Raw genomic sequence first — 25,587 nt, 5'->3', positions numbered from 1 at the left:
GAAACAGTTGATTACAGAGCCGCTGCAGGGTCTGTAATCAAGGTAGAGGAATGATCATTTTCCCAACAAACACACTCAAAAACAATGGCTGCTCTGAAGGACCGATAAGGGAATCGTTAAGCAAAAAGGCTATTGATATCGGTGGATCGAATCATTTCTTAACGATACTAGAAAAGAACCGGTTCTCGATACCCAACCATGATGGATTTTGTAAGTTAGTATCTATGTTGTTAGCTCTGTATTGTTTCTAAAAACTCGATACGATACAATACATTGGACGTCCGGTACTCTATATATGTCATGATAGTGATACAATTATGTACTTAAGACTGCTTATGAATACATTTAAATAAAATGTGTATAAGTTATAGTGTCTAGTGTTGGTGTGTGACCCAGCTTTTTAATACTTTAGTTATACTGCATAATGTGTGTTGACTATTTTTTTTGTTTTGCAAATTTTCACCTTTTTTGCTTTTACGAAATCCTAAATTGGCATCACACCCTACATATTTGTTTGACAAGATTACTCACCTCAAGAGCCTTAATCATTTTTATATTTATGGTTTTCCTAACTCCAATTGGCTTGACTTTAAAGCGAGAACCCCAATCAGACCCACTAGATATTGCTTAATAAAACAAAGATATTGGTTCACATCCCATTTTAGTTATTCAGAAAAGTTAAGTTAAAAAGTTTTCCTCTCCTTCATTAGTTGTTCTACACAAATTTGCTGAAGGCACAAAATTTTAAGTTTGATAAATAGGCAAATAGGTTATTAATGGTGAATATTAAATGTAGTGGAACAAATATGGCAGCACCACCTTAGATTAATTAATGAAAAATATTTCCATTAATTTCACACATTAACAAGCAGCAGTGGTTTTGGTGGCCTTGAGACCTAGGCTTTAGAAGTGGGGAAAAATAGTGAGAAAACAAGCTCATTTTAAGGTTCATCTAATTTAAACTACCCTGCTCCTAATTTCCAGCATGCATATGAATAAGATTGCAACAAACCAAGATGTGTCCATCAGGTGGCAGACAGGTATGTGGTAAAAGATTATTCTCTACAACACCCCTACTACGTCCAGCAGATGGTAGTGTTCAACCTGTGGTAGTCAGGTCCATGCCATACTACATACCGGTAATTGAAAATACGTTTTGTATGAATCTGGTGCATCAGAGTTAACCAACATCTAATCATTTTATCCACATTACCGGCCCTTTTAAATTGGTGAGTCACAAAATGATAGCATTTGTAGCATCAGTTATGTTCCCCTTCAATCTGAAGGGGATGGACTAATTAATCAGTTTATTCATTCCCTTACTCCATTTTCCAGTTGAGTCTCTGTGGATCCTTAAAGACCTTAAAGGGCATATCTCACTCCCCAGTCAGCACTATCTTTAAAAAAAATTATATACCAGTTTATGAATCATTACTTCCAGCTCTTTAATTTGTGTGAGTCCTGATGTAGCTCATAAAAGTAAAATTAGCCATACAGTGTCTGAAAAATGCACACAGGTTCAGAACAATTTTTAGCCATAAAAGTGGCATAATCTAAGGTGTTAGCTATTACCTGCCTGAAGGTCACTCCACCTGTGTTTACTTAATCACTCCAGTACACACAGTCAATTGGGGTGTTGTCTCCAAATGTAATATGGTTTTAACATGGCTTTAAATTGGCTTTCAAATCAAATTGTATTTTTTGATCAACAAATGTCCATCTCCACCTCTTTCTAACCCGCATGTATTCAGGAAATAAAACATCGCATATGTCCCAATAAGGCTGAATATTACTGATGATTACATACATGAAGATGGGGTCTTTGATTTCGCTCCTGCAATTCAGACTGCTTTGTGCTTAGGGTTGAGGGTGGCCCCAAAGAAGATGTGGTGAATCCCAAGTCATGTTAAAGCTGAGCAAGATATTTTTCAAGTCTAATAGAATACCATTCAATCTGATGGTTTGTTATGAAACACAGGCTGATGTGACAGTCTTATTTTGATAGTAAAGGCTTACAAGAACATTGGTACATCTCTTCTTGCTGCAAATATTTTGAAGAATTTCTACAGTGTTTCTTGAAGAAAGGTTGAACTTACGTCGAGAACTTCAGATCCTAATAGATTAAGAGTCTTTATTTTAAAGAGCATAATGTGATTCAGTTGTCTCACATTACACAACAAAGGATTATACAGTGAATTACACAAGGGTCATTCCATGTCAATTCAATGAATATTTGAGGAGCCTCACGCACTTTGTCTCAGATTTTCTTTAAATTTGAATCAAATATTCCCAGACTATTCAGAACAACAAATCTGAAGTTTGAGGCGTGTAGGCCAAGTAGTTTCTGAGATATGGCCAATTTAGTGTGCATGGGGTCTGCCATTTTTTAGGCAAAAATTATGGCCGCCATTTCTGGAGCCATGTTCAAGATAGAATATCTAGACACTAGAATGTATTTCTATTGATGGAATATAAGCCTAGTAACCATGGAAACCTCGGGGAATCCCCCTGACAGATCTGTGTGCAAGCATTCTGGGGTGTGCCATGAATCATATGAATGCAGTGTGTGCACACAATTAAAATGAAATTGTCATTTCAGCTCTTGAAATACATTCGCGAGTGCACAAATTAGCCATAATTGGATGCTTAAATTAACCAGGAGGAGTTTCATAAGGAGTTTCATAAAGAAGGCCATATTTATAACACATAAAGTTGATATCAGTACCTTCAAAATGGAATCAGTTTGAAGAGTTTTATTTACTGTCCACATGAGCTTTTCTTCTAATAAATTTCTTTTTTCAGATTTCAGAGGTTTCTCCCACAATAACTGTTTACCACAGATATGCCAAATTTACATATTTCATAGCCAATATAGCTGGCATTAAGGAGCCAAGAAATGGAAAGGCTTCTTTGAGTGTAATGGTATGCTTCAGTGTCTCATACATGGATGCTCACAATAGTCAATGTAATATTTTCCATAGTTTGAGCATAAATAAACTTCACACTTTTAGTGTCAATGTCTGTTGTTTGACTATAGTCCAAGTCTGGGTGTCCATGACAACTGCCACAGAAAATTTCAGGTCTTTAAGTCCATTATTTGCTGACCCTATGCACAGTAAATTGGCCATATCTCAGGAACTACTTGGCCTACAGGCCTGAAACTTCTGATTTGTTGTTCTGAACAGTCTGGGAATATTTGATTAAAATTTGAAGAAAATCTGAGACAAAGTGCATGAGGCCCTTGTTGAATTGACATGGAATGACCCACAATTTAATTTGTACTTTGATATGTACAGTTTTTAAAAATGTTGGTGTATTTGAAGTAATCCAGATTTAATTAAAATGTGTGACTTCATGTAAAGTGCATGATTGTCATTGTTTACATAAATATTTTACCTCTAGCTTGTATGAGGATTAAAGGATTAAAGTTTTTCTACCATGGAGCTGGTTAGAGTTGAATCATCTCTGTCTGACAAAATATTTTTGTCTTGTTGGCTCTCCCTCCAGCTCTTCTGACGTATACTGCTTGTTTGTCACTACATTTACGTTTAACTGGGTGGGATTTGCCTTAAACATGTATGTGTGGCCAGACCAGGAATGTAAAGCCTCGGTCAGATGGCACTAATGAAGGACACCAATGCCAAAACGAAACAAGAAATCTGGACTTGCGTTGATTTTTGGAGACATCATTTAACCGTCGTCCAGCTTCGTTCCTGTAGCTGGTGCTTTGTCAGAATTTTCAAACTGTTGAAAAATGTGAACGAATCCCGATAACAGCTTCAATTTGTCCGGAATCCATTTTGCTTTCTGTCTTGAGGGTTCCTCATCGTTTGTGTAGTTCCGTACCGTCAGCGTTCCGTTTGATTGTCATCCAACTCCGTCCAACCTCTCGAGTCCAACGTCTTGCACGAGCATTGACAATATCTGAACAGATCAATAACTAAAGATCTGATGAGCCGAATGTGACTCATCGATGTGTGGGACGAAAAGCAGTGTTTTCATACAAAAACAATAGCGGCAAGAACATTTTAACAACTACTTTATCTATTTACGCACGTTCACATGCTGTCAGTGGCTGGAGAGGCTGTGTGCACACACAAATGGCTGTGTGCCACAGACAGCTGTGCGTATGTTCACGTGCCATCTGTGGCTGGAGAGGCTGTGCGCACCCACACAAATGGCTGTGCACTACAGACGGCTGTGCGCATGTTCGCATGCTATCTGTGGCTGGAGAGGCTGTGTGCACACAGATGGCTGTGTGCACACAGATGGCTGTGTGCACACAGATGGCTGTGTGCCACAGATGGCTGTGTGCACACAGATGGCTGTGTGCCACAGATGGCTGTGTGCACACAGATGGCTGTGTGCACACAGATGGCTGTGTGCACACAGATGGCTGTGTGCACACAGATGGCTGTGTGCCACAGACAGCTGTGCGTATGTTCACGTGCCATCTGTGGCTGGAGAGGCTGTGCGCACCCACACAAATGGCTGTGCACTACAGACGGCTGTGCGCATGTTCGCATGCTATCTGTGGCTGGAGAGGCTGTGTGCACACAGATGGCTGTGTGCACACAGATGGCTGTGTGCACGCAGATGGCTGTGTGCCCGCAGATGGCTGTGTGCCCGCAGATGGCTGTGTGCCCGCAGATGGCTGTGTGCCCGCAGATGGCTGTGTGCGCCGCAGATGGCTGTGTGCGCCGCAGATGGCTGTGTGCGCCGCAGATGGCTGTGTGCGCCGCAGATGGCTGTGTGCGCCGCAGATGGCTGTGTGCGCCGCAGATGGCTGTGTGCGCCGCAGATGGCTGTGCGCCGCAGATGGCTGTGCGCCGCAGATGGCTGTGAACATGTTGTTGTTGTTGTGAAGACGGACCTGTTGTCAAGGCAACCAGAACTCGCGCCTGCAGGTGCTATGAAGAGCGCATGTTGGCTGCAGACTTGATCATAGACTGGTACTCAGTCTGATACCCGCTGTGAAGTCACATCATCATGAATGTTTATTTGGATTTTGTTTAAACATCAAGGTCGCCATTTGCTTTGTTTTTCTTTTGTTAGTTTCGGTTTTGTTTCATTCGTTTATGCGCTCTGAACTTGCAGGCTTTTTGGTGATGTGAGAAGTACCAGTGTCCCGTCGAGATGAGGTGCGTCTCACTACTGTGCATAGGGAGATGATGTAACCTGCTCGACGTGCAACTGCGCATGAATATTTATTTTTTTTTTTTTCCGTCAGTTTTTTTTATTAATTGTATTCAGTGTATTTATAGCCTAGTAAGTAAAACATTTTCTGTATTTTACATTAGGAGCATAAATTTTGATTTGATTTTGATTTGATCGTTTATTTAGTCCCCATGGGGGCAATTCAGGTGCAGTCAGCAGTAAAAATTACATTACATTACATTCATAAAACCACATCATACAAATTCATAAAAAACATAAAAACATAAAAAACATAAAAACACAGCAGAATAAATATATAAAACAAGAGCCCAGAAATAAGGTCAGTATAGACTTAAGTGTATGTATGTGTACTTAAATGTATGTATATGTATATTTTGCCTGTCGAAATAAGCTAACTCCAGGTTAAAAATACTTATCGTTTTATAGTGAGTAGATTTTATGCATTACTACGTTCGGATGAACAATTTATACATTTAATTGCCCATCAAAATAAGCGAACTTCGTCAAGTAACTTTTTTCAGTGCACACATAGGCAGTTATGCGAGGAATCTCATCTCGACAGACTTATCTGTCGAGCGGAGGTGCCACGCACCTCATCTCGACAGAACACCGGCTCATTTGTCCACCTTTTCTCGCTGATTTGTGACTTTGGAACTTAGTTTCCTTCGTTCACAGCTATCGCCGTGTGACTGGGCCTTAAACAGAGAACACACAAACAGACAGCAACACATAGAGGGGTAGTGTCTTCATTCTTTGTGTAGGACATTATTAATGTTGCAAAATGTATTTAGAAAATAGTTGTTAGCTGCTATATCTGTGTGTAAATGAGCACTCTTGAAGAACATAGTTACATTTTTGTTTAGTTTTATTTATTTGTTTGTTTGGTTGTTGTTTGTTTTTTTGTTTTTGTCTTCACTCAAATATGGTAAAGATGTACCTGGTGACCAAGACCACAAAGTATCTCCAAAATCTGGCCACTTTTTTTTTTTTTTTTTTTTTTGGCTTGTTTTGATTGATTGATTTATTTGTTTATTTTGCCTATAGGCAAACAAGGGAATGTACATACCCTTCACCATCCTGTGAACATAGATGCCTGAATACATTTTAAATATATAAGCTTTGGCAAGTGTATCTTCCACTGAACTAGCAAAGCGTGTGGTAATCTAGCTCATTGAAGTTGAGTTGAAGCTGCCATCAATATTTATAAGTACTTTTAGGGAAATACATAACAGTGGCCCATGAATTTTTTTGGCTAATGATGTCATTCTTCTGTTGTCTCTGTTGTCCTTGTTTATTTGTAGGTATTAAAAAGTATGTTGTTGGTCTAATTATCAAGACTTCATCAGATGCATCAAGTGTGGAGGTGAGTTTTGAATTTCAGCTGAATTTAAATTTTAGATTAATTGTATTGGAGTAGAGTGTAGATAGATTCATATTTAAAATAAATTAATATACAACTGCAATTCCAATGAAGTTGGGATGTTGTGTAAAATGTAAATTAAAAACAGAATACAATGATTTGCAAATCCTCTAAAACCTATATTCCATACCACAACGACAAGATTTTTAATGTTCAAACTGATAAACTTTATTGTTTTTGTGCAAATATTTGCTCATTTTGAAATGGATGCCTGTGACATGTTTCAAATAAGCTGGGACAATGGTATGTTTACCACTGTGTTACATCACCTTTCCTTCTAACAACATTCAATACACGTTTGGGAACTGAGGGCACTAATTGTTGAAGCTTTGTAGGTGGAATTCTTTCCCATTCTTGCTTGATGTGCCACTTCAGTTGTTCAACAGTCCGGGGTCTCCGTTGTCGTATTTTGCGCTTCATAATACGCCACACATTTTCAATGGGCGACAGGTCTGGACTGCAGGCCTGTCCCCCAATGCAGAATGTGGCTTGGCATTGTCTTACTGAAATAAGCAGGGATGTCCCTGAAAAAGACGTTGCTTGGATGGCAGCATGCGTTGCTCCAAAACCTAGATGTACCTTTCAGTATTGATGGTGTCATCACAGATGTGTAAGTTGCCCATGCCATGGGCACTAACACACCCCCATACCATCACAGATGCTGGCTTTTGAACTTTACACTGGTTACAATCTGGATGGGGTTTTTTTTTTTCCCCTCTTTTCCTTGTTTCCTTCTTGTCCAGAGAACACGATGTCCATGATTTCCAAAAACAATTTGAAATGTGGACTCATCAGACCACAGCACACTTTTCCACTTTGTGTCTGTCCATTTCAAATGAGCTCGGGCCCAGAGAAGGCGGCAACGTTTCTGGATGTTGTTGATGTATGGCTTTTGCTTTGCATGGTAGAGTTTTAACTTGCACTTGTAGATGTAGCGATGAACTGTGTTAACTGACAATAGTTTTCTGAAGTGTTCCTGAGCCCACACGGTAAGATCCTTTACACAATGTCAATTTTTAATGCAGTGCCGCCTGAGGGATCGATGATCATGGGCATTCAGTGTTGGTTTTCAGCCTTGCTGCTTATGTGTAGAAAGTTCTCCAGATTCTCTGAATCTTCTGATTATATTATGGGCTGTAGATGATGGAATCCCAAAATTCCTTGCAACTGAATGTTGAGAAACATTGTTCTTAAACTGTTGGACTATTTTTTTCACGCACTTGTTCACAAAGTGGTGATCCTCATCCCATCTTTGCTTGTGAATTGCTGGGCCTTTTGGGGATGCTCCTTTTATACCCAATCATGACACTCACCTGTTTCCAATTAATCTGTTCACCTGTGGAATGTTCCAAACAGGTGTTCTTTGAGCATTCATCAACTTTCCCAGTCTTTTGTCCCAACTGTTTTGAAACGTGTTGCAGGCATCCATTTTAAAATGAGCAAATATTTGCACAAAAACAAAAAGGTCTATCAGTTTGAACATTAAATATCTTGTCTTTGTGGTGTATTCAGTTGAATATAGGTTGAAGAGGATTTGCAAATCATTGTATACTGTTTTTTTTTTTTTTTTTTTACATTTCACACAACATCCCAACTTCATTGGAAATGGGGTTGTACATTACATGGTTTAAAAGGGTTTCCCTGTTATTTGCAGAAAATTTAAATTAAAATTTATTGTAAGAAGTTTCTGATATTAATAAGCAATTCTGAATAAGTATTCTGCACTATAGCTCAAAAAGAATCTGGTCATGTTAGTTGCACTACTTGTTCACCGTTGATGTTGATAATATATATGTGTGCATGTGTCCGATGTCTGTGCCTTGTCACAAAGTAGGGGATTTAAATGAAATATAGTAAATATTTTGTGTCATTTAATTATTGTGTGTAGCCTTTTTGGATGTGTTTTTGTTGGCTTTGTGGGATATCTTAGCACAGCATCCCCAACCGATTTCCTGTTCGCAGAGCCATGCATAGAGATATATATGAAAAAATGTAATATAATCAGTGTAGATTTTTGTTTGTTTATTCCAGTGTTTTCCAAACTGAGGTGCGTGCACCCTCTATAGGGGGTGCTCAAAAGTAATATATAATGATGGAAATACGTACATTTGATCTGGTTAGTTTGCTTTCATATTCCGGGTTGTACTATAGAACTTCAGTACAACTGATGTCATTATTTATGTAGGCTATGTCTCCCTATACTTGACATTGATTGGCTTGTACACGTGCGTGCGTCTTGCATATGAAAGCATTCACAGCACATCACTTTTCCATGTTTTTTTTTATATTACAGCTAGACCTGGGACAATAACCAGTTTCACGGTATACCGCGGTCTGAAAAAGCCACGGTATCGAAACCACTAAAATCGCCCCTACGGTACAAGCGGGTTATGAGAATTCTTGACAGGCAGAGCAGAGGCTGCCGCCCTTCCCCCTCGTGCCTACCTCCACCATGCTCAGAGTGCCGCTCTCATTGGACCGACATCTCTGCTATTTTAGCATTGTGGGATAGCTTGCCCACAGATTGATCTCATAAACTTTTAAGTTTCTTAAATATTTATTATGGCCACTCTTAAAACTTCAGTTCTCTTTATAATTTTATTACTGGTAAATTTTAGAATAGATTTAGATGAGATATACTCATTATCTCACAGGAATATATCACAATTATCTGGGAACTACTTTTTGCACAGAAATTCATCAAGCACATTGGCTGCGGGCTTGTACTAACACAGAATCCCCAGAAACTGTGGAAAGTTGTTCGGCCATAACGAAAGCATCCACTTCTAGCTTGTCATAAGCTAAGCTTGTGGCGCTCATGAGAGTGTGGCCTACCTCTGTCTCTGTTTACAAACAGGAAGCTAACGTTAGCTAGCTCTGCATCATGGCTGAAGGAGAAGAAGCCTGCACTGAACTTTTCCCTCTGTCTACGACCAAGTCGGCTTTTTCGTTTTATTTTCTGCGGAATAGTCCTTCAAGCCAAAAGCAGTGGCAACAAAGCACTGTATCTATGGCCTGTGTTGGACTCGGTGCAATTCGAGATACCCGCAAAGGATTACATGGAAGGAGTAAACTTTATCCCATCCTTGAAACCACTGAGAAGTACATATTCACATATTCACAGCCTATGCACAACACTTTGTAGATGCACCTTTGGCAGCAATTACAGCCTCAGGTCTTCTTGAATACGATGCCACAAGCTTGGCACACCTCTCTTTGGGCAGTTTTACTCCATCAGGTTGGATGGGGAGCGTCAGTGCACAGCCATTTTCAGATCTCTCCAGAGATGTTCAGTCAGATTCAGGTCTGGGTTCTGGCTGGGCCACTCAAGGACATTCACAGAGTTTTCTTGAAGCCACTCCTTTGATATCTTGGCTGTGTGCTTAAGGTCATTGTCCTGCTGAAAGATGAACCGTCACCCCAGTCTGAGGTCATGAGTGCTCTGGAGCAGGTTTACATCCAGGATGTTTCTATACATTGTTGCATTCATCTTTTCCTCAATCCTGACTAGTCTCCCAGTTCCTGCCGCTGAAAAACATCCCCACAGCATGATTGTCACGTGGGTGCTAGTTGTCCATCAAATGACGGAAATCCGTCAAAATCGAAATTCAGTTTCCGTCATTTCCATCAGAAGTTCTCAATTGCTAAGTTAAAAAACTATTTTAATGCTTTACGTTGACACAAATCAGTTGAAAACCAAAGAATTCTGTAGTGTTTTGCAATAATGAAGGTCACCATTACCGGAAATGAAACCGAAGCGAGTTGATTTGTTACACGAGCAGTGAGTGGTTGGATTTCGAAGCGACTCTATCATCGCGCCCTCGAATACAATAAGGTAGGTATAGCACATGGGTTAGCACAAGTTCTCCATCACCACAACAGATTTCTGTCATTTGGAAAATTTAACTACACATACGCGCGCGTGTGGTGTCATGCGTTTTGGGGCCAAAATATGATACTCTCTCTGTCAAAGCAACAGCCCATTCTGCGCTAATCAAAGCAGCAGCAATGTCAGCGTGGATGGCGCCGCACCGCGGAGGAAGGGACTGTGTGAATTTTCAGTCCTCTCCGCTCTGTTTATTGCTTGCCATGAGCCACGGTCCTTCACCTCCCTGTCTTCATGGGAACATTGGCAGACCTTCCCCAAGTAGAGCAGTGCATGGCTTTGGTTTGCACCAATGAAGCATTGCTCCGACTCGCTGCTTCGATGGCTTGTTGTTTTATTTTGCTTTATCTTAATTTTGCCCCGTTAAAACCCTAAAGAGCATATATCTGTGAGTAATATTTACCTTTTTTTTTTATATAAAACGACCTATTATGGTCTTCTGAAACAGTTGATAGATGTATATTATAACTTAAAAGCGAACCGATGCTAACGCATTACCATGTCTATGGCATTTTCAGTGTTAAAGTCAGCATTATGCTGTTCGCATCTCAGCACAGTTTGCGTGCATTTGTTTTCTGTATAATAATTAATGGCTCAGCGTTTGTTGTCGTAAGAGTCAAATGTATTACGAATTGTAATTTTTTTTATTTATTTGATTTATATATTAATAATAATAATAATAATAATAGCAACAACAACAATAAAGCCATTTGAAAAGCAGTTTGAAGTCAGCTTTAAAAGACTTTACAAAAATAAAATACTTACTCATTACAGTTTGGAAAATTAGGTTTACCATTTTGTTGTTGTGCTTGGGTTTATGCACTGTTGCTCGTTTGGTTATGTTTTAAAATTCTGGTGCGCTCAGTTGTTTTGTTTGTGCACATTTCTTTTGTATTGTTGTTATGAGTATATATGTTTATATGTGGGGAGTTCAGATGCAAAATCCAGTATCTTCAAAACCATACATTTCCTCATATGTACAGTAGTGTTCAGAATAATAGTAGTGCTATGTGACTAAAAAGATTAATCAGGTTTTGAGTATATTTCTTATTGTTACATGGGAAACAAGATACCAGTAGATTCTCACAAATCCAACAAGACCAAGCATTCATGATATGCACACTCTTAAGTCTATGGAATTGGGCTATTAGTAAAAAAAAAAGTAGAAACTGGCTAGTTTGACAGATTCTCTCATCCTCTGTTGATTTTCCTTTTTAGAAAGAAAAAGTGTACATTGGGAAGCTGAACATGATCCTTGTTCAGGTAAGCCTTCAATGTTCACAAATTTATGAAAAGAATTATTACGTTCACACAAACAACAGTGCTGAAAGAGTAGTTTGGGGAAAATCCCAAAGAAAATAATGACTAATTTGATATTCAAGATACACAACTCCAGCTTTTGTTTTCCAGTACCCAACTTCAGATGATTGGCCAATATAAATACAGTACCATGGGTTTATAAATACATGTTTCAGGTTTAAATTATTACATGTATGGAACTGATTGTAAAGTGTAGAATATCGTGATGCCATAAGTACAAATAACTTCTTATCTGTAAGGCGAGTCCAAACATGTATTTTTTAAAATGATGTGCAGATTTTAAGGTCAGACATTTTATGGCACTACATTGAAATTCAGTTACATTGTGGTAACATATTGTGTGTACTCACCATCAATTTCTATGTGTCAGTATAGAACACAGGATAACTGTTGCAAAGATACATATCTTAAAATTGTATTGAACGTGTTGAAAACCATGAACCAGATTATGCATTTCAATGAAATTTCACATAATAACAGAACACCATATGAAGATGGGTGTCAAGGAAAATAAGTCCAGAATGACATCTTCAATGGCCCAGTCACACGGCAACGACTATTCCTGAACAAAGGGGGAAAAAACGCAAAGTCACAATTCGTCGAGAAAAGGTGGACAAGTAAGCGTTTGACTTTTCCCATCACCGAATAGCCTGCGAATTAAGAGCACAAAAGGGACGAAAGAGGAACAAAATGAAACCAAAGCTAACGCTGATCCTCACACTTAAAACGAAATGCGCCTGGAGCCACTGCTGGAGCAGTGTGTGTCTGCATCTCTGCATTCCAGGACTCGGCATTGGGACGGAGCTCAGCTGCAAACAGAAGCGTGTGATCCGACCCACTGTGGAGATCTGTGCAGGCATTGGTGGATCCACCACCTGCTCTGGTTCCTTGTCCAGAACAAAAAAGGGATCATCTCCATCATCATCAGAATCCTCAATGTCTGACAACACGATGCACACTCTGTCTTGCTCCAATTTATAAAAAAAAAAAAAAAAGTGTGTGGTGGTGACTGCTCTATCATTGTATTACGTTACTAAGCTATATATATTGATTTATAACAAAAAAAAACCTTCAAAAGTGGAATAAATGTGTAAAGATGATTGAATATATCAGAGCAGTAAATTGATTAGTCTGTGCGCAGAGGCGTGGCCAGCCATGGTACAAATGCTGACTGCCTCGTGCACACCTGCAGAATGCAGCCCAAACATATTTCAGACAACAGTCAGATGACAGAGTGCTGTCAGACGGCACAAATATTGGAGCTGTCACCCACGCAATCAAATTTCCGCTCGTGCTCACATTCCCAGCGCTAAACTGAACTCTCATCGGTGTGTGTCTTACATGACGGAGTGCGCGTGTACATGCGTAGAACAGGTGATTTGAGTGATGAGTGTGTGTCCATTCAGTTGCGCGCATGCATTCACAATGGCTGAAGGAGCCACTGCGAGCACGTGCGTGTGCAAAACAAGTGATCAAAGCAGTGTGCGAGTGTGTGGCCAAAATGTTCGCTCAGCTGTGTGTGTATATGTGTTCATAAACACTGTACCAGCCACTCCGCATGCGCACATGTCCGGCTGGACTCCTAACTGCTGCTGATTTGTGCTGTCAGTGCGCCAACTTCCCACATGTGTGCAACTTTCAGACGGAGTCAGTGGACTTTCTCTTTTCTCTTTAAGTCTTTTTTTGGTGTCATTTTACTTGATACGCATCTTAACACAACTGCAGTTGGATTATCAGTGTGGCACGGCGCTTCACATGGGATTTAATTATATCAGAGGTGGATTATGCTTTTGTCATCTGATCGACAGCACACAGCGCAGCGGGGTGAAAGGGACCAGCTGTCTGCGCTGTGGAACTCGGGGTACCGGAGGTGAGTTATATGTTTATTTATGTCAACAAGTGCTGGGCAAACATTTCCACATCATGCCTGCTATAGACTTGGGAGCTGAACGTGTAATAATACGTGCATAACAGCAGTGACATCCCGGTTCAGCTGCGTTGCTGGGTGCCGCACCGAGCCTCTGACGCGTGCACAGTGCCGTATACATGTTATTACATGACCAACATTTTCTTCACCCTCCCTGGCCGGGGCCCAGCGCAGGTCGACAAATGTGGAACAACATGTTGGCAGGCTTTGCTGTGACTGATTGATCTCAGAACTCAATCAACTGTGATCAGATCGTTTCAAATCCTGTTTTGATGCTGTCAGAATATGTAAATTATGGTCAAATCATCATCAGATTAAACATGGATCACTGTTGGATTGGTGTCCCATCACGACGGCACCCGGGGAATTATGCACATGTGCATTACACTCAGGGCCATCGGCCGATTTTGACTAACTGTGTCGACCTCCGCAGATGGCTGTCCGAACATTTTGGAAATGAAATTCGACACCATTCCGATGTGCGCCAATTCATAAATCCAATGCCACTCTACGTGATTCTGGCTGTGTGTGACGGGGGTATCAGTTTTTCATTTTCAGGTGATGTCCTGTTTAGTACAAAAGCATCAAATTGTATAACACCAGTTTTTGTACTCTGTGTCTCCAGATCCTGAAGCAGGAGTGGCCTAAACACTGGCCTACTTTCATCAGTGACATTGTAGGAGCAAGTCGTACCAGTGAGAGCCTTTGTCAGAACAACATGGTCATTCTCAAGCTGCTCAGTGAAGAGGTTTTTGACTTTTCCAGTGGTCAAATGACTCAGGTCAAAGCCAAGCACCTGAAAGACAGGTCAGGTTGTTCACACTTTGTAAACCTCTTGCAAGCAGTGAAGATGTGTATCAAGTAAATGGACTGCATTTATGTAGTGCTTTGAGCTTCTGATTCAGATGGGAAAAGTGCTGCACAGTGATGCCTTATATTCACCCAATCACGCACACCCATGTCACGGTGCTGCCATGCAAACCACTCAACTACACACCCAAAATCACCAAGGGCCCATTCGCCCTTAGTCATTTTCAGTTCTGGTGGGGATTTGAAGTGAGGATTCTCTGGTCTCAAGCCCAGTGCTTAACCACTAGACCATCACCTCCCAAACTGCATGGGAATTACTTTTGCCATTGTTTCATATGTTTATCATAGAAAGTACTACTAAAAAAGATAATTTTTCATTGTTAACTGTGCTCCTTTAACCATAATAGGTTGTCTAAAGTAATATGATGCCATTTTCATGAACATGATCCAGAAAGGCTCAAATTCTCTGGTGTTTCATTGTATGTCTTGAGGGGTTTGACACACTCACCTCCAGGACATTTGAAAAGTGCTTGTATGAAGTCAGCATCTTTTCTCATGAAGACTTCAAATGTGACAAGCTAGGACTGTGTGTGGTGGGGTGTGAGGGGGGTACAGTGTTCAACAAGCAAATATAAGTTAAAAACTATCTTGTTGCTTGGTTGCTAAATTTTTATTTGTGCTTGTTAAAGCAATGTCAGTTTATTGGTGCGGGTGAGATGGGTGGGCGGGGAAAAGGGGAGACACCTTTTATTTGTGCTAGATTATAAAAGGTGGGGAACCATATGAAAGAAATTCATGATGCTGCTTGATTAAACAACAGTTATTCATTTTTTTATATTATTATTCCTCACCTATACACAAACTGTGATTTAAAGGCTGCTAACTGGTGTGTATAGCTTGTACCAGTTATTAGATACTCAAAATTGGAAGGGAAGGGAAGATGGCAATATCCATGAATATTGTATCTACAGAAAATTATTTATCTTTACTTCCATCCATCCATCAGCCCACATCTCTTTAGTCTCAGGTTTTTTTTTTTATGTACTTCTACAGTACTTTAACACATGCTACTTGTGGAAATGTGTAGTTTTTTTGTACTTGCAATACAGTGGGAAACCATTTATTGCTATTTATGTCAATAAGAATGTACACTGGTGGGGTGAAAGTGAGAAATGCACGGATAGTATATTAATTCATTTTATTTATTTATTTACAAATGCAGTGGATAAATGGTAAATGAATTACATTTATATAGCGCTTTGCCTCACATTCACCCATTCACACAAACATACTCACACACCGATGTCAGGGTGCTGCCATGCAAGGCGCTCATTACACACCAGGAGGAACTCAACTTTGAACCGAGGATCCTCTCTCTGGTCTGAAGCCCAACGCTTAACCACTAGACCAGGGGTGGGCAATTTTTTTTGCAAAGGGCCAAATGAGAAACGGAAAATATTGTGGAGGGCCGGGTCAAAAGGCTAAACTCAAGTCTGCACAATAATAATTTCATTCCTATATAAAAAGCAGTAAATAGCATTGTTTTGACAAACTAGATGTTCTGATTAGGCAATGAAAAAAAGCAGTTACCTTACAAAAATGGAATTTATTCAACCAAATTTTCTAAGACAATAGTGAACAAAATGTTAAACATTTCTGCCTCATTACATTTTCAGTCACATTGACTCCAAAAAGTTCAATATACTTTTGAGTTTGATACGTATACTGTTGAAACTGAAACTTACTGTTGGAACAAGGAGCTTAGCTTTCTAAACACATCACATCAATTATCATTTCACAATATCAAGTCACAATATCATTGTCACTGAACTGTGCAGAAAAAATAGGAAAAACGTCCCAGTTCACTAGTTCTTATCATGTCTCTGCGTGACTACATTTGTATTTTCCACCACTTTTTACATTTTTATGTTTTTCAGTTCTTTTTGTCTTATTCAGTGAGAGAAATCTAGTCTCTGTTGATCTTTAACAAGAGTATCAAATGTAAAGCACAGCTGACAGATGATCATCAGTGAGAGAGGATCTGTACCTGGATTTATTAAACTTCATCAAATCCACTTCTCTCTCACTCTTTTTGGCATGAGCGGATATTTTTGAGGAGCGATGCACATTGATTGGATTAATCATTGATTGGATTAATCATTTCAGAGGAAAAAAAAACAGGCTTCAAAATAGTTTTTAGTTCAGTCATAAAGGCCCGGTCAGACGACAGGAGGACAGCTGAACGAAGGAGAAAAAGTCGGGAAAAGGTGGACGAATGATCTGCACCTTTCCCATCACCAAAAAGCCTACGCACCAAGAGCACATGACTGTGAAAACGAAACATTCACGATCACGGGATCGAAAGTGGATACAAAACCAAACGGTCTCCAGCGCTGGATCCATGGCTCCCTTCACCATCTCCGTCGCTGTTCCCCATGGATCACGCGAACGTTGTGTGGCGGACGTCATGGTGCTGCACCAGGCTGTGTGGTGCGGGGTGATCACTCCATGCCAGGCTCTGTTATTATGCGTTGGCGCCGTGCCAGGCTGTGTGTCAACGTGATGGCGCTGTGCCACGCTGTGTGGCATGGGGTGATCACGTCGTGCCAGGCTCTGCTATTACGCAATGGCGCCATGCCAGGCTGTGTGGCAAACATGATGGCGCCTTGCCAGGCTGTATGGCGCGGGGTGATTGCTCCGTGCCAGGCTCTGCTATTACGTGATGACACCATGCCAGGCTGTGTGGCAACGTGATGCCGCCGTGCCAAGCAGTGTGACGCGGGGTGATCGCTTTGTGCCAGGCTCTGCCATTACGCAGTGATGCTTTGTCAGGCTGTGCAGCTGTGTGGCATGCATTACACAGTGGCACAGTACCAGGCTGTGTGGCGTGGGCTGATCACTCCGTGCCAGGCTCTGCTATACTCCGGAGGTCACGCACACACAGCCACAAACGGCTTGAGAGGTGGACGAAGGTCGCCGGTCTGAGTCAGCCAAAGGGCCGGATATGGCCCGCAGGCCGTATAATGTCCAGGTGTGCACTTGACCATCACCTCCCGTAAACAGATTCATTTGTTTTTGCACACTGTATTCCGTGATGTTTACATGCACACGGTGTTGTGCATCATGCACGTAATGCTGAGAGACCACACATTAATCTGTAGTGAGTGCTTTGCTTGGCAGCATCCTGACATCAGTTTGTGAATGGGTGAATGCGAGGCATCATTTTAAAGTGCTTTGAGATTCTGACTTGGATGGAAAAGTGCTATATACATGCAGAATTTTCAGACAACATGCACATTTGTCATTTTCAACTAGTTTAATGTGTGTGGAATGGACTTTCTTGTGTGTAGATGATGCTTGAAGTAATCAGTTCCTCTATTGATAAATTACCACGAATATTTCAACCAGTAATTTTGATGGTTGATCTGTATAAGCTTTACAGTCACAAAGACACATTTAGAAATTTGATTCATTGGTGAATAGAATGGTCTTTTGTTTCAATACCAAATTTGTAAGTCTGATTTCTGTTGCAGTGTATTCATTGTAAATGTGTAGAAAATTCTCTCATATGCCTGTCTAACTTATTTACTTTGAGCAGCACAGCACAAATGATGTGTACATAATTGCACTTCAGCAAATGTCCACTCTTGTTTTGTATTCGTTGTATTGCTAAACAGTGGTTCATACACACGTAGCGAAAACGTCTTGTGCAAATAATGCTTATGGACTCTTAAGGGATTATGGTGAACTGTCTTTTGGGGGTGCATTTCTGCTCCAATATTTTGATGATAATGATTAGATTTGTGGTGCATTGTAGTTCCAGTATTAACTGTAGATTCCCATGATGTCTTAAAGTTCCTTCACATGTTCCTTCCTTACTTTCTTTCAGCATGTGCAATGAATTTTCCCAGATATTCCAACTTTGCCAGTTTGTTATGGTATGCAGATCCTCTTCTTACTTTTCTCTGCCATTATTATGCACTCTTTCATAGTATGTCACAGACCAGTATTTGGCCTTCAGTTATTTGTCATTTTACTGGGTCCACAATAGGAGAATTCCCAGAATGCCCCACTAGTTCATGCTACCCTGGAGACTCTCCTGCGTTTTCTGAACTGGATTCCTTTGGGATACATCTTTGAAACAAAACTCATCAGCACATTGGTTTTTAAGGTGTGTGTGGTTATATATAACAAATAGGCATAAATGTTTGGATTCTTGTCAGAGTCCAAAGGAATTGCATGTTAAACATGAATTCCCATATGGATTTGTTAACATGGCAATCTTAAAATGAATCTCTACTTCAGACTAAAACCCATTGTTTAAAAAATTATGCTAATTGTTTTCAGTTTTTGAACGTCCCCATGTTCCGCAATGTGACGCTGAAGTGCCTGACGGAGATTGCTGGTGTAAGTGTTAGCCAGTACGAGGAGCAGTTTGTCAGCCTCTTCACCCTGACAATGTGTCAGCTAAAACAGGTGGGCTTCATAGCTGGCTTCAGTAAGACTTTATTCATTTCTGTCTGTCTACATATAAAAATAATGACTCAGCTTGATCTTTGTCCATTCAGATGCTCCCTCTGAATACCAACATTCGTCTGGCCTACGCTAATGGGAAAGACGATGAGCAAAACTTCATCCAGAATCTCAGTTTGTTCCTCTGCACTTTTCTTAAGGAGCACGGGCAGCTCATTGAGAAGCGACTCAACTTGAGAGAGACATTAATGGAGGCAAGAAAGAACAATGTTAATGATTTAAATTGTGCATGAACACATTTCCTCTTTTAGCTGAATCTTTGCCACATTCATAAATGATAAAATTTAAAGCATTTAAAAATATCATGAACTGTATTGAATTACAGTAAGTTGCGTGTGTTGCCCAAGTTATATAAAGTCTAGCATTTATTTCCTGTTGTTAATTGTGTTTGGATTGAGTTAATGGCTTCCATGGTATTTATTCTTTCAGGCCCTCCATTATATGCTGCTGGTGTCAGAGGTGGAAGAGACTGAGATCTTTAAAATTTGTCTGGAGTACTGGAACCACCTGGCAGCTGAGCTATACAGAGAAAGCCCCTTCTCGACGTCCACCTCCCCTCTCCTGTCTGGCAACCAGCACTTTGACGTACCACCGCGCAGACAGCTCTACCTGCCTGTACTCTCCAAGGTTCTCTACAGAGCTATGTGCCTCTTATTTTATTGACCAATTAAATACTGGTAGTTTACCCTTTCACCACTTAAATTCAGCATCACATTTTGGATAAATTATTTTACTGTTGCTGTGGAATGAAATTTTTGTGTATAATGGGGAGATGGAACAGCAGTTTTGAGTTTAGGGTTATTTTAGTGATGTCTGACAAAATAAATAAAATAAATCAATTTGTTTCATAGTTCTTACAGCAGTCATCCAAAGTGTTTTACACTCAACTCAAGGAACAAGAATTCACAAATATAAACAAACATACAACAGAATTAAATAGGTACATAAAAATAAAACATTTCACAGCACCATTAGGTATTAAAAGCCATTTTAAATAAATAAGTCTTAAATAAGGCTTTTATGTAAGTGCTAGGGAAAACAGTGTGTAAATCAGGAGGTAACTTGTTCCACAGTCTGGGGCTAGCTACCACAAAAACACCATCACCCCAAACTTTATATTTTGACTCAACATCTAAGTAAAGTTGACCGGATGCCTGTAATGCCCTACTGTAAGTGCGGAGAGTTAAAAGTTCTGACAAGTAGGATGGTGCAAGGCCATTGATAGCTTTAAAACAAACATAAAATTTTTAAATTGATTCTAAAACGGACTGGAAGCTCATGTCTGGAAATGTTGGTTAAAAGAGGAGCAGTGGTATTTTGCACAATTTGGGGGCGTGCAAGTGATGACTGGTTAACACTGTCATAAAGTGCATTACAGTAATCAAGTCAGGAGCTGATGAAAGCATGAATGGCTGTCTCAAGATCATGTCTACAGAGAAATGGCTTTATGATAGCCAGAAAACATAGCTGGAAAAAACCTGCTTTGACAACAGAGTATCTGTTGATCAAACCTCAAACAGCTGTCAAATATTCTTGACAGCTGTTTTAAATAATTAGCCAGAACACCAAAGTATTAGGGTACAACATTTGACATGTCAGAATGTCCAAACACAATGGTCTCAGTTTTACCATCACTCGGGTAAATTAAAGTTTGAGACAGCCACTACTTTACATCGTGAATACAATCAAACAACAAAATCAAAGCATCACTTCCATTAGTCCTCACAGGCAGGTAGATTTGCAGATCTGCATAATGAAAGGACAGGTTGTGCTCAGCTATGAGTTGACCCCAACGGCAGCATGTACAATGAAAATAGAATAGGGCCAAGCTTAGAACCCTGTGGCACTCCACAACAAAGAGGAGCATTTGATGAGGATAGCAGAGCAGTCGGTGTTGCCCTGTTTTTAATATTAATCTGCTGAATAACAGGAAAAAATAGCTGTGCTTGATATATTGTGTGTTGGAATCGGCAGTGAGATGCGCACGCATGCACACACACCCAAATAGTGGCTACTGTGTCAAGTGTGAGTTCAGTGGGACTGTTACGAGCTATGTGCATTGCTGACAGATGTTCATCCTTTGTGACAGGTGCGCCTGCTGATGGTAAGCCGGATGGCCAAGCCAGAGGAGGTATTGGTGGTGGAGAATGACCAAGGGGAGGTTGTTAGAGAGTTCATGAAAGATACAGATTCCATCAACCTCTACAAGAATATGAGAGAAACCCTTGGTAAGGGTCAATGAATACATGACCACCCGCTTAGTGGTTAGCACTGGTGCTTCACAGCAAGAAGGTCATAGGATTGATTCCCAGCTTTTGTGTGTGGAGTTTGCATGTTCTCCCTGTGTCTGCGTGGGCTTCCTCAGGGCACTCCGGTTTCCTCCCACAATCAAAAGACATGCTTATTTGGAGTCTGCTCCTTTCTCTGCCCCTGACCAAGGCAGCATCTACATTTGGAGTTAGTCCCCAGGTGCCGAACTGTGGCTGCTGCCCACTGCTCCTAGTGGTTGGATTGTGTCTAACTGTAATTAGGATTGGTTAAATGCAGAGGACAAATTTTGTTGTGTGTGTGTGTGTGTGTGTGTGTGTGTGTGTGTGTGTGTGTGTGTGTGTGTGTGTGTGTGTGTAATAAAATGAGTTCACAGTGAAGTTGCAGTATTAAGTTTCTCAAAACCAGAAACACTTCTGTTTTTTGTGCACTTTGTGTAAAGCTGCAAATTCATGTATTCCATTCAGTCACATTTTCACCAGTATCAAACTTCATCCAATACTTCTCACTCCCCCAACACCCACACACTCACCTGCCTGTTGCTAATGGTTTCGACTTCAGCCCTATACAATCATGACTTGTATATGTTGTTTAGTATGTGGAATGATTGATTGGTGAAAGCTATAATGTAACTTAGTTTTGTTATGTTTTATTCTTCTACTTCTGTTTTTAATTAGGTATTTGAATTTTTTTATTTGTATTTATTTATTTTAATTTTTTATGTTGAACTGTTCTGTGTGAGGCACCGTGAGACGGCTTTTGTTGTAATTTGGCGCTTTATAAGATGATTAAATTGAAACTGAACAACATTTTATTGAGTCTTAAAGTAAATAAATATGAAATTGGTTACTGGATCCTTAAACTCTGGACATAATAAACTCTACATGGTGGATCCTTGATCTCTGGACATAAACAGAAATAAAATCTGTTAGTTTTTGTCAAAAGCATTTCCTTTCAGACATTATTGGCATGAATGTATTTCCATACCTATGAGCTGAGCTCTTGCAGCTGCGCTGCAGGTCAGGTTTATAAAGAATGCAGGGCGTCTCATTTTGGGAGGAAAAAACATTTTAGTCAGTTGTAGTTTATTGTCTGTATTCCAACGTTTGTAAGAGGTGTCTTTTCTTTAAAGCGGCGATTCGTTTTGAAGTTATTAATTCCGAGCGGACTCTGTGTCGGCAGAGAGCCATGCAGCGTTTGGAGCACGGAACGAAGGATGATTCTCGTTTCTGGACTGCAACAAGACAAGAGTTCCAGTTAGTGACTTTAATCCACACAAAAGTGACTCATGATATTTTAATGGCTTTCAGAGGGGTAAGAAGCAGACTTACTGCTTCTGAAGAGCAGCGAATCAAAGAGCTACGAGCCATTGAATCGAAGCATTGCTGCAGAAACGGTTGATTACAGACGCTGTATTGAAAATCGTAACGGTCCAAAATTATAGTGTAACGGGACGTAACGCAAGTTTGCGCTAGCTAGAACCCTGCTGGTTTCCTTTCACTTGTTGTTATTCAACAACTTGATGTCATTGAATAAAGTAGGAGCGTTCAAATTTTGGTTTCTCAGTTTTTTCGGAATTTCATTTGAACACTTGGTTCTACTTAAAGATGTTCCTAAATTGCATTTTACAGATTAATATAATGGTTAACAAGTATTTTCTGTGTAAAGAATTAGTTGCCTAATAGCCTCCTGTACAGAGAATGAAGCAGCACTCTTTGTTCTCTGAGCTTTTCTGTCCCCTGGTTGCATTCTGGTGTGGCATTCTGCATGCATGTTTAGTGCATTAGATTTCCATGTGTGTATGTTGAATGCATGAGTCCTGATATTGTCAGAATATGAATACAAATAAAATTTGGCAAAAATAAAATCACCAGTCACTCACAAAATCAGTCAGTCACTGATTTTGCTTTAAATGTTATTCTTATTCACTTATATAAATGGGAAAAGCAATAACAGAATTTTCCGCCCAGTGCTGATGTCAGCATTTCACTTTAGATTTATAATTTAGATTTAGTGCAAAATGACATATAAAAGTTTTCACATAAATTCTTGACTTCTGTGAAGTCAAAGTTAAGTTTCTTTTTTTTTCTACATTAATATTTCATGCCCATGTAACAAAAGAAGCCATAAAATCTATATCTGAAATCACCTGTGCAGTAATCATGCTGTCTAATCAACACCTTGACATGTCACACCTGTGAGGTGGGATGGGTTATCTCGGCAAAGGAGAAGTGCTCACTAACAGATTTAGTCAGATTTGTGAACAATATTTGAGAGAAATAGGTTTTTTGTGTATATAAAAAATATTTTAGATCTTTGATTTCAGCTCATGATAAATGGGAGCAAAAACAAGTATTGCATTTATATTTTTGTTCAGTATATATATGGCTTTTCCCACGGACAGAGCACTGAGGCCTATTAAAAGACAACTGCCATTCATTCTTTTCATTGTGGAGGTGACAGAGGAGTGGCTGATGAGGGAAGCTGTGATTACATCTTGAAGTGTGGCACTGGTCCTTTAAAGGTGACCAGTTTAGTGGCAGAAAAATCATTCATAGCACCTTTAACAAATGATATCTGTCTTGTCTGGCAGTGTACCTGACTCATCTGGACTACGCAGACACAGAACGCATTATGACAGAGAAGCTTCACAACCAGGTGAACGGTACGGAATGGTCATGGAAGAACCTCAATACACTATGTTGGGCTATCGGCTCAATCAGTGGGGCTATGCACGAGGAGGATGAGAAGAGGTTTCTGGTCACTGTTATCAAGGTATATTAAATTGCTATTTGGATGTCAACAGAGCTAGTCAGTAGGAATCAAAAGAGGAGTACAGTACTTGTATCCGAGTGTGCAAAAGGCACTCTGATGACTTTCATGGCAAAAATTTTATGTTGTATCAATACTGATCCTATACTGTCTTTCTGAGTGGCTGAATTGTTGTCCATTTGTTTCAGGATCTGCTGGGTCTTTGTGAGCAGAAGAGGGGAAAGGACAACAAGGCCATCATAGCATCCAACATCATGTACATTGTTGGACAGTATCCACGGTTTCTCAGAGCACACTGGAAGTTCCTCAAAACTGTGGTCAACAAACTCTTTGAGTTTATGCATGGTGAGAGATCAAGTCAGTGTGTCAACTTTGATATAATGTATTCCAGTAAAACGGCGACAACAAAAACAGTCTAAATTTAAATGGAGCATCTGATCTAACTTTTTTTTTTTTTAATGGGTTACATTAAAGAATTTTGGCCTCAAAACTGAAATAGCACAGTATTGCATATCCCTCTGTACTCTACCAAAGTAATTGAAGAACTGATAAAATATGTTGTTGCAAACAGTGTTTATAAAGGACTAATAGAAACATAGCTGTCTACAGAAGAGCTGCTTTCATGTAAAATCTGTCAACAATTTGATTTTCTTCATAACCCTCAAAGTTCTTTTCTCCATCAGAAACTCATGATGGTGTGCAGGACATGGCTTGTGACACCTTTATCAAAATTGCCCAGAAGTGTCGACGCCATTTTATCCAGGTGCAGGTTGGAGAGGTGATGCCATTCATTGATGAGATTCTCAACAACATCAACACCATCATCTGTGATCTCCAACCTCAACAGGTCTGCACAAAAAAAACACATGAACATATGGATCACTTACAAGTCTATGCTTGTGCAGAGTTGCAGGGAGACACACAGCTAACATTTTTCCAACACAGGAACTAGTATTACCCTTACCCTGTGTATTTCCAGGGCTGAAATGATGCCCTGAAAAGTTTTTTGACTTGTCCAGTGATTCTACATTTTCTGGCCCCATGTCTTTAAGGATTGTAGGTGTGTTCAGTATAAGGTAGCAGTGATTGGGCAGGTACCGCATTTAAAAATAGGACTCACTTTGTTAATGTAACCAACAATATTTTTCTTCTGAAGAGCTGTAAATTACAGACAGGCACATTTACTGAGTTTTCCAAACTATATGTCACACTGGCGTATTTGTTGCATCTGTCCCAAAACCCGTCGAGAGAGAAAAAGTACCTGTCTATAGGTCACATTTACTTTTGAAATGTGGTTCTATTGCTTTTGCAACAAGAAAGAAAATCAATTTAAACTGCATATTATTTATTTATTTATAATGCAAATACTGCGTTAGGAGCTAATGCGCAAAATAATGTTACCGTACTGTTAACACACAGCTGCTCTTCCATGCTCACACTTTTTCACTGAAACTCTGCATTGAGATTTACACA

General features: G+C 40.0%; 1 protein-coding gene across 1 annotated transcript in view; it reads left to right on the top strand.

Annotated features, from left to right (window-relative positions):
• The window catches only part of LOC117522780 (exportin-1), a 98,319-nt gene that overhangs the window by 61,166 nt on the left and 11,566 nt on the right, over positions 1–25,587 (top strand). Inside the window, exons 5-16 of the mRNA XM_034184167.1 lie at positions 6,480–6,541; positions 11,703–11,747; positions 14,357–14,538; positions 18,431–18,479; positions 18,593–18,712; positions 18,889–19,017; positions 19,110–19,268; positions 19,504–19,701; positions 21,164–21,302; positions 23,936–24,117; positions 24,303–24,459; positions 24,798–24,961. Coding sequence (XP_034040058.1) covers positions 6,480–6,541; positions 11,703–11,747; positions 14,357–14,538; positions 18,431–18,479; positions 18,593–18,712; positions 18,889–19,017; positions 19,110–19,268; positions 19,504–19,701; positions 21,164–21,302; positions 23,936–24,117; positions 24,303–24,459; positions 24,798–24,961 — 1,586 coding nt within the window. The remainder of the gene's footprint in view (positions 1–6,479; positions 6,542–11,702; positions 11,748–14,356; positions 14,539–18,430; positions 18,480–18,592; positions 18,713–18,888; positions 19,018–19,109; positions 19,269–19,503; positions 19,702–21,163; positions 21,303–23,935; positions 24,118–24,302; positions 24,460–24,797; positions 24,962–25,587) is intronic.

The sequence above is a fragment of the Thalassophryne amazonica genome, chromosome 13 (genome assembly GCF_902500255.1).
Source record: "Thalassophryne amazonica chromosome 13, fThaAma1.1, whole genome shotgun sequence".
Lineage (NCBI taxonomy): Eukaryota > Metazoa > Chordata > Actinopteri > Batrachoidiformes > Batrachoididae > Thalassophryne > Thalassophryne amazonica.
This window is presented reverse-complemented; position numbering and strand designations above follow the sequence as displayed.